Genomic DNA, 15,356 nt, shown 5'->3' with positions numbered 1-15,356 from the left:
TGAAATTTTTAGGGTTTATGATAGAATTCATGAAATTGTGCCATTAATCATGTTGTTGATGTTTATGTATGAACCCATGGTTAGAAACATGTTTAGGAACCTTATATGTGTGCTAAATTGCTTTTAATTGATGTATAAATTGTATGAGGGTTAATGGTTGTTGTATGGGGAGATTAGGGAAGGAAAATGGTGATTTATGAGTTTTTACGCAGTGTAGGTCGACCTACACAGGAGCCTGGGTCGACCTGAGCAACCCAAAAAGGCAAAAAATCTGGTTTTCTTCCGCATGCGTCGACCTATAGATTTCCATTTTTGACAGATTTTGTTAAGACCGTAACTTTTGATCTGTAACTCCGTTTTATACGCCGTTCGAAGAGTTGGAAAGCTAACACAATGAAATATACCATCATGTAATGAAATTATCCATAAGATATAGTCTCCTATTATGTTTATTAGTATTAGGTGATGAACTATGTTGTGTTAACATATGAAGTATGCTCTTAGCGATGAATTGACATAACCATGTTTTGGTATAACTAGATGTATGTTTTATTATGAAGATACAATGCTACTTAGATGATGATATGTACTTTCCTTATGATGAGATAATGATAAATCGTGATGAAATAATAAATGAATATGCTTTTAATTAAGAAGTTGAACTAATCATGTTATATCGTTACTTGAATTGTGTAATGTGATGTTTGTTGTTAACATGATGGATTGTTGTTGTTGTAACATGATGAATTTGTTGTTGTTGTTGTTGTAACATGATAGATTGTTGTTTTTGTTGTTGTAACATGTTGATGTTTGTTGTTGTTGTTGCAATATGTTGTTGTTGTTGTAACATGATGAATTTGCCGTTGTTGTTGTAGACTCTATGGTAAATATTGATAAGTTGTATTATGATGTATTGTAAAGTGAATTAATGTTTTATGATGATATGACATAGCGACATGATTGTGAAGTGATGCATTCTTATGAATGATGATTTAGACGATGTTGTGACATATTGTTTATATGGTATTTGTGGATGTTTATCATTGAGTCGCATTCATTGCATAAGTGTCTTTTAGCCTAAAAATGGAAACAACTATTAGCCTGAAAGATGGCAACGACTATTAGCCTGAAAGATGGCAACGACTATTAGCCTGAAAGATGGTAACGACTATTAGCCTGAAAGATGGCAACGACTATTAGCCTGAAAATGGCAACGACGATGGCCCAAGTGGCAACGTTTGAGACGTGAGTTTTACTCCAAATGGTACCACATGCATATGCATAAGTCGAGTCACATGTGAATTGCATTTGAGTCTTATTTGATTATGTTGTTGTGACTTGATAAAGATATATTTATTGTGATATGATGACTTGATGATGAGATATTTGTCGTGATGTGTTTGAATCTTACTTATGAATTGCATATATTGTCATGGTTGATTATTGACTTGTTTCCATTTCATAAGTTGATTATGTGATTTGAATTGTTGAGATGATGATATGTTTGTTGTGACGTGATAATAATATAATTGTGAATTTGAATATGTTGTCTTAATTGATTAATGGCATTGTTGCTGTTTTGAAAATTGTATTATATTGATAAGTTATTTTGCGACGAAAATTGTTGTAAGATGTTATGCGATGCGAAGTGATGAAATTATGTATGATCTATATCTCCTATATTATTTATCATGCATTCCTTTATATTGTATGATATCTCACCCCTTGCTGATATTTCCCCTACCATGGAAAATGGACAGGTACTCAAGATTAGCCATGGATGTTCGAGGTTATTTATGTGAAGTCTTTATGTGGTTTTATGGCAAGTCGAGTTGGTGCCCATTTCTCTGATACGTAGCACTCGGGGAGAGGGGGGGGGGGGGTTAGTCGTTATTAGTTAATTGTTGTATTCCATTGTTTCCGAATGCTATGTATCATTATTAAATGCAATATAAGTATGTTTGTTTGGTTAAGTCGAAATATGACATCCCATCATTTGATGAATATTTTTAAATGCACTCTGATTTTCTCTTATACTTGCGGGTTAGAATTGGGGTGTTACATTAGTGGTATCAGAGCAGGTCGGTCTATCGGGCCAATGTTGTCTAATGTTGTTTATTCCTGTGTATGCGACAAGTGTGCAAAACACTGTCGGTACTTGTTGTTCTTTTGATTGTTTGTCTGCAGGAGTTGGTTTGAAGCTAAGTGGGGAAGAAGCTATGCTTCTCAGATATGTTCAGTTGTAAGGTGTTAGTATATTGCTGCTGAGGGTGTCATACCCCAATTTTTAAACCTAAAATCATACATCATGTACATCCTAATCATTAATCAAGAGCTTCACTTTGAGGTTCTGTTTTCGGTGTTTTGCTCGCTTCGTCTCTGAGAGGAACTATCTGGCACCTAATTCTGTTTAATTTGTTTTATACTAATCAAAATCCAAAAATATGCATTTTGTCTCCTTTGTTTGTGTTTTGCAGGAGAGAGGTCGAGCAAGAATCAAAACAGTGCAAGAAGATTTTTTTTTGAAAATTTGAAGGTGGAAATCGATTTACCCATATGGGAAATCGATTTCCTGGGGCGAAAATTCAAAAAAATAGCGAGGGAAGCATGACATCATTTTGGCACCTATTTTCTTTGATCATTTTTTGTCATTTTACCAATTTTCCACCTCACCAAAATTAATTCCCTTCATTAAACCCATTTTAACCCCATTTTACCAATTAAACATCAATTAAACATATTATGGATTTTGAAACATATTATTGATAGTAAATCTGAAGTGCAGCATATCCTGGTAACATGGAACCAGATGAAAAACCAGGGTGCATTCCATATGACTAAGGTGTATAATGCTATCATAGGTGAATCTTCCGCAGTGGATTGGTACCATGTGTTGTGCCATAACATAGCGAGACCTCGAGCAAAGGTTATCCTTTGGCTGGCCATTCAGAATAGGTTACCAACGAAGCAAAGATTGTACAAGTTAGGTATGTTGCAGCAACAAATATGTGAGCTGTATGATGGAGAGGATGAGAGCTTAGATCATTTATTGTTTCTGTGCCCCCAAGCAGTGGGAATATGGACTGCAATGTTACATTGGATGGATATTAAGGACACTAATAACTTGAACTTCAACTGGATCAAGAGAAAGACTAAAGGCAAAGGTATAAGGATGGGTATCCTAAAAGTTGTGATTGCAGAGGTGGTCTACAGCATCTGGATGTACATAAACCACAATATTTTTGGCAATATGGGGCTTTATAGTAACACATATAGTATAGTTAGAAATATACAAGATGTTATAGTATATAGAGGGTGGATGAAACCCACCTATAGAGAGCATTTAGTTAATCTCCTTATGTAATTAGGCCATCATTTATTTGGCTTTAGGCCCTGCTTGTAATTGATTCTTTGAAATAATATCATCTTTTATTTCAAAAAACATCAATTAAACATAAGATTAATTACCAAAGGTACAATGACCAATTTTCCACTACTCTTTCTACAATTTTATAAATAGAGGCCTTCACCTCTTCATTTGACAAGCTTTGAGAGCCAAATAAATTCTTGAATTTTCACTTCTCATCCTTTCCAAAACCCTCCCCAAAGTTCATTTTCATAGAATTAGTAAGACTCACCTTGAATCTTGCTAGTTTTGAACTAAACCTTCTTCATTTCACTCTTTTCTTTACTTGTTCATCTCCAATTTTGAAGGATCTACTCATTTGGTGCTTGTTCTTGAAGCTACTCCAACATTTTGTTCAAGAAGTGGTAACATTCTAAACTCTAAGATATAGATCTTTGTTGCTTGTGTTCAATGCATCTTTGATGCTACATTGGTCCTATTTGATGGTGAATTGATGGAAATTTCGTGCTCCAATTGATATGTGATCATAAGGTGTTTGTATGTTTGCTTAAATCAAGTTTTATGCTTCTTAATGGTGTTATTTTGAAAACTGTGCGCAGGAAATCGATTTCCTACAGAGGGAAATAGATTTCCACTCTGTTTCATCCATTGGTACAATCTTGCTTATAACATTGGTGAGATTATTGATAGTTGCGGAGAATTCCCTAATGTACCTCTTCTTGGTATACAAGGAAGAATTACCTACAACCCTATTCTTGCAAGGCGTCAATTTTGTTACCCCATGAAGGAGCGGCCTGCTAGTATTCTTGTGTCAGGAATTTTTTATCATAATCAGGATGGAGATTCGGATATGAGAAATCGGTTTGTGCGTGCTTGGCACCATATTGATAGAAAGAGACATTTGGGAAGAAGCAATGTGTTGCTCTCAAAGACTATACTGATTGGGTTCAAGCAAGAGCTCACACTCTTCAGATGCCTTATTTACTCGAGGAGCCCTCTCTACCTATTGCTCCACCATCATCTTCCATTATTCCCATCGAGAGTAGTGAGGAGCACCTAGAGCTCGTGGCTAGGATGAGAATGGAAAGAGATACTTGGGAGAAGAAGTTTCATGCTTCGGAGATTGATAAAAAATAATTGAAGAAACAGTTGAAAGAAAAGGATGATATGCTTTATCTTCAAGATGGTTGGTTGATGGAAAAGGATGATCAGATCCGTCGTCAGGAAGAGCTACTTCAACAACATAGTGAAAAGCGGAAGAGACAACAAGAGGATTTATTTTCCTCTGGTAGTCAGGAAGATTCAGTTGCATGGAAGGAAGTTTCTGATAAGCTGATGTTCGAGAAGACTCATTTGAAGGCCTTTTATGAAGATGAATTGGAGAAGCTCCGTAGGAAGCTGCAAAGAGGAGTTGGATCTTCATCAGAAGTGTTCCCTTCTAGTTTTTAGCTTTTCTTTTGTCTTGTAATTTTGAACTTTGAATCCTTTTGTAAGCTTTTCCATTATTAATGAAAGAATTTTGTTATGTTTTATGTCGTATTTTACTAATGTTTACAATTAATGTCTTAAAGTTCCTTGAAAACCAATAAAAAATAAAAATCATTTGCATTGCATTTCATGCATCATTCCGTATTTTGGTCTTGCTTTCGAGAGTATTCCCGAGGTCTTATTCAGTGTTCTTCATACAGAATCAAGCTGTCTCACCGGTATAATACTCAAGCTAACTGCAAGAAGAAGATGGAAGGTCTTGAACAAGAGAATCGTGAGCTACGTGAAGAGGTTGTTACTTTGAGATCTAGCGCGGAACGTCTCACTGCTCTAGTTGAGACATTGATGGCTACTCAGAATCAGAATCAGAATCAGGTTCCTCCTCCTTCCAATGCCCAAGCTCAAGGTCATGCCATTGTGATTTTTGAAATCGCTGCACCAACATATTCCTGCTGTTTCTGCTACGGCTACTCAGCAACGTATGCCTAATGGATATCCTTGGGGTATGCCTGAAGGTTATTTGTCTGTTCCTGAAATGACTCGTCCTTTGACTCCTGTCATGGTCACCACGTCTCTTATTGTTCATACTGGTCCTTTTGTCCCAGAGCCCATTTATGATGCTGCGCCAAGTGAAGGTTTGGGTATTCACGACAGAATGGATGGTTTCCAAGATCAGTTTGAAGAATTGCAGAAAGAGATGAAAGCCATGCGTGGGAAAGAATTGTTTGGAAAGAATTTGCATGATCTCTACCTTGTTCCCAATGTGAAAGTACCTACTAAGTTCAAGTTGCCGGAATTCGAGAAGTATAAGGGGAATTCCTGTCCTCAGACACATCTGGTGATGTATCTAAGGAAGATGTCCACTCACACTAATGATCAACGTCTGTTAATCCATTATTTTCAAGACAGTTTGACTGGAGCTGCTTCTAAGTGGTATATGGGCCTTGATAGCACCCATATTCGCACTTTTAATGATTTAGCTGAGGCGTTTGTGAAACAATACAAGTATAATATGGACATGGCTCCTGATCGAGATCAGTTGCGAGCTATGATGCAGAAAGAAAAGGAATCCTTTAAGGAATATGCTCAGATATGGCGTGAGGTTTCTGCCCAAGTGATTCCTACGATGGAAGAGAAAGAGATGACTAAGATTTTCCTGAAGACTCTTGGCCCATTTTACTATGAGAAGATGATTGCAAGTGCTCCTGTAGACTTTACTGAAATGGTGGGTATGAATGTTTGGCTTGAAGAAGCTGTGCGAGAAGGTCGTCTAGTTCAGAATGAAAATCCGTCCGGTAGTGCGAAGAAGTATGGTTCTTCTTTCCATAAGAAGAAGGAATCAGATACTAATGTTGTTTCTCATGGAAGGAATAGTCGATCCAGAAATCAACCTCAACAAGTGGCGCCAGTGACTCCCGTTGTGAATTCAGTGCCTGTAGCTCCTGTTAATCAACAACCAGCAAGGCGGAATCCGTATCCTCGAGTTAATTTTGATCCTATCCCCATGACATATACAAAATTGTATCCTTCCCTGGTTCATAAGAAGTTGGTTCAACCAAGGTCACCGCCTCCTGGTCCAGAGAAACTCCCTTGGTGGTACAAAGCTGATGCCACTTGTGCTTTTCATCAGAATGCTTCTGGGCATGACTTAGAGAATTATTGGCCTCTAAAGAATGAAGTTGAGAGATCGGTCCGTTCTGGTATGCTTTCCTTCCGTGATGTTGGTCCTAATGTGCAGAATAATCCATTGCCAACTCATGAAGCATCTGCTGTGAACATGGTGTATGGATGCCCTGGAAAGTATAAGGTTTATCGTGTGGAACACATCAGAGGATCATTGGTAGAGATGCATGCCACTCTGTGTGAATATAGTCATTATGAGCCTAATCATGCTGCTTGTAGGATTTGTTTAGTCAATCCTCGAGGATGTTATATTGTGAGAAGAGATTTACAAGAGATGATAGATCAAGGGCTCATTGAGATTCTGAGAGACATAGATGAAGATGATGTCAATGTGATTGAGCTGTGCTTTGAAATTCCAGAATGCATAGAGATTGGTTATTACGGAAAATATGATGTAGAGCCTCTTGTGATATGTTTGCCTGGATCTGTACCTTATAGCTCTGACAAAGCTCTACCCTACATATACAATGCCACTATGCTGGAAGCTGGAAAAGAAGTCGAGATTAAGCCTCTGTCTTCTGGGGTGAATATAGAAGATGTTGGTAGAGTGACTAGAAGTAGACGAGTTTTTACCCAGCCCCAAGCAGTTGTGGATGTCCAGAGGAATCCTACTCAAGTGCATGTGAATATTAATGATGCGACAAAGGTGAATAATGGGTCGTCTTCAGGAAAAGAGATGGATGAGATTTTGAAGCTTATCAAGATGAGTGATTATAAGATTGTAGATCAGTTGCATCGCACTCCGTACAAGATCTCTATAATGGAACTGCTGACGAGTTCTCCTACTCATAGGGATTCTTTGATGAAGATACTTGATCAAGCCTCTGTGGATTATGATGAGACATTGGATCAATTTAATGGGGTTGTGAGTAATATCACTGCATGTAACAATTTGAGCTTCAGTGATGAAGATTTGCCTGAGGAAGGAAGAAATCATAATTTGGCTTTGCACATCTCTGTCAGTTGCAAAGAGGACTCGATGTCTAATGTGTTGATCGATACTGGCTCATCGCTGAATGTCATGCCAAAATCAACTCTTGCTAAGTTGTCTTATGGTGGCACACCAATGAGATTTAGCAATGTGATTGTGAAGGCTTTTGATGGATCGAAGAAGTCAGTGGTTGGGGAAGTTAATTTGCCTATTTGTGTTAGACTGTTTGTCTTTAAGATTACTTTTCAAGTGATGGACATCTTTCCTGCACACAGTTGCTTGTTAGGACGCCCATGGATTCATGAAGCTGGGTCAGTTACTTCAACTCTTCACCAGAAGTTGAAATTTGTGAAAGATGGAAAAATGGTTGTCGTGAATGGAGAACAAGCTTTGCTGATTAGTCATCTCTCTCCGTTCCGTACCATAGAAGCTGATGAAGTAGTCATTGGAACTGCGTTCCAAGCCTTGTCTGTTAATGATGAATTCAAAAAGGATGAAGCTTCCATTGCCTCTTTCAAAGATGCTCAGCTGGTGGTTCAGAATGGACATTCAGGAGTATGGGGACAAGTGGTGAGTCTGCAAGAGAATAAGAATAGAGCTGGTCTGGGATTTTCTGCCTCATACAAGTCTGTGATAAAGCCTGAATCTGCTTTTCGCCCTTATCAGGAGATATTTCATAGTGCTGGGTTCCTACATCCGACTCCTCCAGAGGTAGACGCTATTATTGAAGATGAACCAGAGCCAGAGAGGCCAAACTTTATGACCCATGGGAAGATGATCAAGAACTGGATCACCATTGATGTTCCTGATTGTACTCATGTTTCAAAGTAATTTGTTTTTATGTTTTTCAAAATCCTTTCATTCTGCCCAAGATGAAAGTGAAATTGTTAGGGCTTTTCCTGTTTGTTTCAAACATTAAAATCATCAATAAAAGTCATTTTGTTTATGCATATATATGCTTTTTATCTTTTTTCTTTTTCTGGAAAGTGGTAACACAAAAAACCTTAAAAAATGTTTTCATTTGCCATAATCTGCACGATTACATGTTTGCATATATCTTTCCTTTTCCTGAAATAATAATCACTTGTGCAGATTAATCAATAAAACCGTTGAAAGTAGTGACCCTGCACCCTCTCCCAACTTCGAGTGTCATGTGTATAAGGAGGAAGAAGAACGTTATGAATGTATTCCTGATGAGATTTCCCGACTGCTTGAGCACGAGGAAGACACCATTCAGCCATATAAAGAGTCGTTAGAAGCCATCAACTTGGGTTCTGAAGAGGATAAGAAGGAAGTCAAGATTGGGGCACTACTTGGTAAAGATGTTAAGAAGAGGATTGTAGAGCTTCTTAAAGAGTATGTTGACATTTTTGCATGGTCCTACCAAGACATGCTTGGGTTGGACACAGATATTGTGGAGCATCGTTTGCCGTTGAAACCAGAATGCCCTCCTGTCAAGCAAAAGCTAAGAAGAAGTCATCCCGATAGGGCGGAGAAGATTAAGAATGAGGTTTTAAAGCAGATATATGCATGTTTCTTTGTCACTTCTGTATAACCTCAATGGATCACCAATATTGTGCCTATTCCAAAGAAAGATGGAAAAGTTCGCATTTGTGTTGATTATAGAGATTTGAATAAAGCCAATCCGAAAGATGATTTTCCTCTACCTCACATTGATATGTTGGTAGATAGCACGACAAAGTTTGAGGTTTTCTCCTTCATGGATGGTTTTTCAGGATACAACCAGATTAAGATGGCACCTGAAGATATGGAAAAGACAACATTTATTACTCCATGGGGAACATTCTGTTATAAAGTAATGCCTTTTGGGTTGAAGAATGCTGGCGCGACATATCAGAGGGCCATGACCACTCTTTTCCATGATATGATGCACAAAGAGATTGCCAAGTCTCAGTCAGAGGAAGGGCACATGGAGGATCTTTTAAAGTTGTTTCAGCGTTTGAGGAGGTATCGTCTCTGCCTGAATACAAACAAATGTACTTTTAGTGTCTGTTGCGGAAAATTATTGGGTTTCGTTGTCAGTCAGAAAGGAATTGAAGTAGATCCCGATAAAGTCAAAGCAATTCAGGAAATTCCAGCACCAAAGACTGAGAAACAAGTGAGAGGTTTCCTCAGACGTTTGAATTATATCTCGAGATTCATTTCCAATATGACTGCTACCTTTGAGCCAATCTTCAAGTTGTTAAAGAAAAATCAGGGGTGTGAGTGGAATGAGGATTGTTAGAAAGCTTTTGATAGTATCAAATAATATCTGCTTGAACCCCCTATTTTGCTTCCTCCAGTCGAAGGAAGACCTTTGATTATGTACCTCACTGTGCTTGAGAATTCAATGGGATGTGTGTTGGGTCAACATGACGAGTCTGGTCGAAAATAGTATGCAATATACTACCTTAGCAAAAATTTTACCGAGTGCGAAACAAGATACTCGCTGCTTGAGAAAACTTGTTGTGCTTTGGTGTGGGCTGCTCGCCGACTGAGACAGTATATGTTGAATCATACCACCCTATTGATTTCCAAAAGGGATCCAATTAAGTACATATTTGAAAAACCTGCATTGACTAGAAGAATTGCTCGCTGGAAAATGTTGTTATCTGAATATGATATTGAATACCGAGCTCAAAAAGCTGTAAAAGGAAGTGTGTTGGTAGAGTACCTCGCTCACCAACCAATTTATGATCGTCAATCTATCAGAATGGACTTCCCGGATGGAGATATAATGTATTTGAGAGCTCAAGATTGGGATGAGCTGTTGCCAGAAGAAGGACCAGAGCCTGGATCCAAATGGGGTTTAATTTTTGATGGAGCTTCTAATGTTCATGGCCATGGTATTGGTGCCGTTATTATCACTCCGCAAGGTTCACATATTCCTTTAACTACAAGTATATGTTTTGATTGTACATATAATATTGCTGAGTATGAAGCTTGCATCATGGGACTTGGAGAAGCCATAAATCTGAGAATTAAGATTCTTGATGTTTATGGAGATTCCGCGCTTGTAATTAATCAGATTAAAGGAGAATGGGAAACTCGTCATCCTGGCTTAATCCCTTACAAAGATTACGCCAGAAGGCTGTTGACATTCTTTAACAAAGTTGAATTCCACCACATCCCTCGAGATGAGAATCAGATGGCTGATGCTTTAGCCACATTGTCTTCCATGTACAAAGTGAATTTCCATAATGAGGAGCCTCAGATTACAATCAGGCGTCTTGATAGACCTGCTCATGTATTTGCAGTGGAGGAATTAGCAGATGGGAAGCCTTGGTATTTCGATATTAAGCATTTTCTTCAGACCCAAGAGTACCCACTTGGGGCATCAAATAAGGATAAGAAAACTTTGAGGAGATTGGCTGGCAGTTTCTTCATTAATGCGGATGTTTCGTATAAAAGAAATTATGACACGGTTTTGCTCAGATGCGTGGATAGACACGAAGCAGACATGTTGATGCATGAAATTCATGAAGGTTCTTTTCGTACTCATGCCAATGTAGGTTACTATTGGCTGACAATGGAATCTGATTGCTACAAGTTTGTAAAGAAGTGTCACAAGTGTCAACTGTATGATGACAAGATTCATGTGCCTCCGACACTTCTCAATGTTATCTCCTCTCCATGGACTTTCTCTATGTGGGGTATTGATATGATTTCCAAATGGGTAGAAGCTGCTTCATATGCTAATGTAACAAGGCAAGTTGTGGTCAGATTCATCAAGAACAACATCATCTGCCGATATGGTGTACCAAGCAATATCATTACTGATAACGGCTCAAATATGAATAACAACATGATGAGAGAATTATGTGAAAGCTTCAAGATTGAACATCAAAACTCTTCGCCTTATAGGCCAAAGATGAATGGAGCCGTTGAAGCAGCAAATGAGAATATTAAAAAGATTGTTCAAAAGATGGTTGTTATGTACAAGGACTGGCATGAGATGCTCCTTTTTGCTTTTCATGGGTATCGTACATCTGTTCGTAATTCAACTGGGGAAAATCCTTTTCTCTGGTTTATGGTATGGAAGCAGTGCTCCCCGTCGAGGTTGAGATTCCATCATTGAGAGTTTTAATGGAAACCAAGTTATCTGAAGCTGAATGGTGTCAGAGCAGGTTTGATCATTTGAATATGATAGAAGAAGAGAGAATGACAGCTTTATGCCACGGTCAGCTATACCAGAAAAGAATGAAGAAAGATTTTTATAAGAAGGTTCGACCTCGTGTATTCAGAGAAGGCGACCTCGTGCTCAAAAGGATCTTGTCTTTCACCTTCGATTCAAGGGGCAAGTGGACTCCTAATTTTGAAGGACCATATGTTGTTAAGAAAGCCTTCTCTGGCGGTGCGTTACTTCTTGTAACTATGGATGGAGAAGAGCTCCCACGTCCCGTGAATGCTGATGTAGTCAAGAAATACTTCGCCTAAAAAATAATAAAAGAGCAGCTCACTAAGTTGAAAACTCGAAAGGGCAGCTTAGGCAAAAAAGAGCGTCTTGGTGGACTGAAAACCCGAAAGGGAGGTCCAGGCAAATATTAGAGACATAAACAAAATAAAATAACCGGTGGACTAAAAACCCGAAAGTGCGGTCCAGACAAAAGTTAGGGATTCATGGCAAGTAACTACATCAGACAAGACCTGGTCATCAGCAGTCATCTGTTTATCATAAGAAGTTCAACACATTTCAACGGAAGCCTTTGCTCAGGGATTCAAAGTTGAGAGAGAGAATGGGGTCATTACATTTCAATGTACCCTTTTCCACAAAATTACCATTTTCCAAACTTTGTAATCATCCATGGGGTTTTGCCATTTGCAAGCTACCATTCTATTAATAAAGTTTGAGCCTTTACCCATTATTTGCAATCTTATTTTTTCATATCTCTTAAATGTCATTTATTGTTGATAGTAATTTTTGAATCAAAAAGAAAATTGATTTCAACAAAATCCTTTTTGAAAAATATAAAAGAAGTTTTATTTTGATTCATGAGTATATTACAAGGAATATATATGTTGATGTATTCACGTGCAAAAGAGGAAGAAAGTATTCTAGTTGGTGTACCATTGGCCTAGTTCGAATATGATGTAGGACTCAGCTATCATGTTCTTTCAACTTCGATGTTTCCTTAGTGTTGAGTAACATTTATTCCAAAGCCATCAAAAAGCTTGTTGTGGCAACTCTCTGCTCATGTTTGTGGATGATAACTCGAGTGCTCAGCTTGAGACATGCTTGATTATGTTATTTTTGTACTCTATCTCTCGAGTAAATCCTTGTGCTAAGTTTTGGCAGCATATGCATCATTAACATGCATCAAAAACAGTCATGCATTCACATTTGCTATCATGAAGTTTACTGTCAATCGGATTTCTCTTTCATTTAGAGTGTCTTTAGGCAGAAAATACTCACTTTCCTTGAAATCCCCACTGAATTTGTTTTTATGTGGATAATATGTTTTAGTTATTCTGTTCAAAATGCTTACAAACAGCAATCCAATCAGTTATTCCCTCACTTGATCCGGTCTTATTTGGCAGCTTCTTTCCATTTGGCCATGGATTGAATTTTGGTCGCTGGATGATGTTTGTTGAGATTGTGAACTTGTATTGGCACTCTCAATCTTTGAAAAGAAAAGCAAAATATTATTGATATGCTTATATTTGCTCCTCACCGTCAGTGGTACGTCGGTGCATTTTAGCTCACCTTCAGTGGAACGTTGGTGTATCTTGTTATATTTTCATCGTCAGTGGCACTGTTAGCTGAAGATTTCGTTTAGAAAGAAATGTCCTTCGAAGGTCTGAAATTCGAAGGAAGTGGTTACTGATGACCATCTTTGAAGATAGAGAATGGCTACTGATGGCCATGCTTCGAGAATGGTGTTTAAGTTGAAACAAAGATAGGGAGCATCGAAGCTAACTTTGAGAAGAATAATCTTTGGGACTTAGACGTTTTGCGAAATATGCGAGGTACTGAAGCTTAGCGTGTTTTCGTGGCATTCTCGATTGTAATTATGTTGCCACACGTCGAAGGAGGATTCAGGCGGGATGATTTGAATTTCGAAACAGTTTATGTAACCGCACGAAGACAGATGGCATCTCTGGGTTTTCTTTGGGCAACGTGGCATTAGATTAGTATAGGACCGTTAGGGTCGAAATTAGTATAAATAAGGGTCTTAATGTTAGGATTCTGTGTGTTCATTTTGTACAAATCACTCACATATTGCTCAAGTATCAAGTGTTAAGAGAAAGAGTTCGCTGAGAAATGTACGTATGACACCAACACCAATTTAAATACATATGTATTTTTGCTTTATTCAAGTATCTTTCAATTCTACTGTATTTTATTTACTTGTTACCAATTACATTCCTGCACCTTTTATTTTCATATCATTAATCTTCGAAGCATTTTTACTTTTCTGCACTTTAAGATTCCTGTACGTTTACAGTTTTATCTTATGCTTTTATCTTTAACTTACCATTCGCTTATGTTATATTTACGTGTATAACAAGGTGATTGCTAATCTTTATTTGCTTGATCAAGTATTTCTTATCTCGAGGCACACCACTCATAGACATAATTCGAATCATCATGAATAACAACCTATTTGACTATGTCCTAGGATCAATCTAGTCGATCCTGCGAGTAACCAAATCATATTTATTATAGTTTGGAAGACTAGCGGTTGTTTACCGGAAATCACCGTAAACAAATTGGCACGCCCAGTGGGACAGTGTCAAACAGATTGTTATTAATCAATTGTTTTATTTTGTCTAGAAAATATCAAGACCTTGTATGAACCTTAGGAACGGTAAATTAACAAACAGTGCACAACCGATTCCCAAACGAAGGTACAACAAGAGAATGGTCGTTACGGCCAGTGCAGGGGGAGATCAAGATCCCCCACAAGGGTCAGGAACCGGAGCAGCAAACTCCACGCATGTTTCAACTTCTACACAAGGAGCGCAAGAGACACCGGGTCCGACTGGATCAAGACCCACGGATAGTTCCCAGGCTATACCTGAAAATAATACATCAACGACAGGGACTATTCCAGTTTCAATATCCACTACCGCGCCCTCATCTTCGAATGCCGGCGGAACACAGTTTGCTTCGACAAATCCTGGAAATCAATTATTTACCCCAGGATCATCCGCGTTCGAATGGAGAACAAATAGTCAATATGGCATGCCAAATCCTTACATGACAGGTACACGGGGGGCAATACCTGTGGTGGTCGTTTTCTTTACCTCCCCGTTTCACTTGGGAGGACGGCACGCTAAACCCTTCACGCGAAATTTGGAAGGAGAATGCGCCCGTGGTGGGATGAATTTTATTTCAGTTCTTCCTACGATATCACACGAACTTTCTTATTGGTCCTACGAGTAGGAAAGGGAAAAAAATATCTCAACTAAACCCTAGGAGTTTGCTAAGTGTGGGGATTTCACCTAGACTAGAAATTCTGGAGTCCGGGGGGTCGGTTATACATAGGGAAGTGTTTAAACACCATACATATCTGTAGTACTCTACAGGAACCTTCTCTGTGTCATTTGTGATTGTGTTTGCTGCTAATGATTGGGAAAGTTTCTCCTTTGTGTTAGGAGAGAGAATTGAATTGATTTAAAAAAAGACAGACAGACAGACAAACTGACTATTTTTGGTATTTTATTAGCTCGCTGAGATTCCTTGTGAACCTCATGCCTACATATCCCTAGTGGAAGTCAGAGCTTAATGTAGTTCGGGGAACTAACTAGGGAAATTACTTATTTTTGGTGCCTTGCTTGAAGCTCAAGGTTGAAGCTTGGAATTAAATCTCTGTTTACAGTAAAGAGACATGAAATCATCTTTACAGAGAGGTATTTGTACTATTCTACCACAAACATTTAAAA

General features: G+C 38.4%; 1 protein-coding gene across 1 annotated transcript; it reads left to right on the top strand.

The window, feature by feature from the left end:
* Nucleotides 1-2,833: 2,833 nt before the first annotated feature.
* LOC131597198 (uncharacterized) lies at nucleotides 2,834-3,364 on the top strand. Its single transcript, XM_058869908.1, has one exon. The coding sequence runs from the start codon at nucleotides 2,834-2,836 to the stop codon at nucleotides 3,362-3,364; it is 531 nt and encodes a 176-aa protein (XP_058725891.1).
* Nucleotides 3,365-15,356: the final 11,992 nt, after the last annotated feature.

This window comes from Vicia villosa, linkage group LG4 (assembly GCF_029867415.1).
Source record: "Vicia villosa cultivar HV-30 ecotype Madison, WI linkage group LG4, Vvil1.0, whole genome shotgun sequence".
In the NCBI taxonomy this organism is placed as follows: Eukaryota; Viridiplantae; Streptophyta; class Magnoliopsida; order Fabales; family Fabaceae; genus Vicia; species Vicia villosa.
This window is presented reverse-complemented; position numbering and strand designations above follow the sequence as displayed.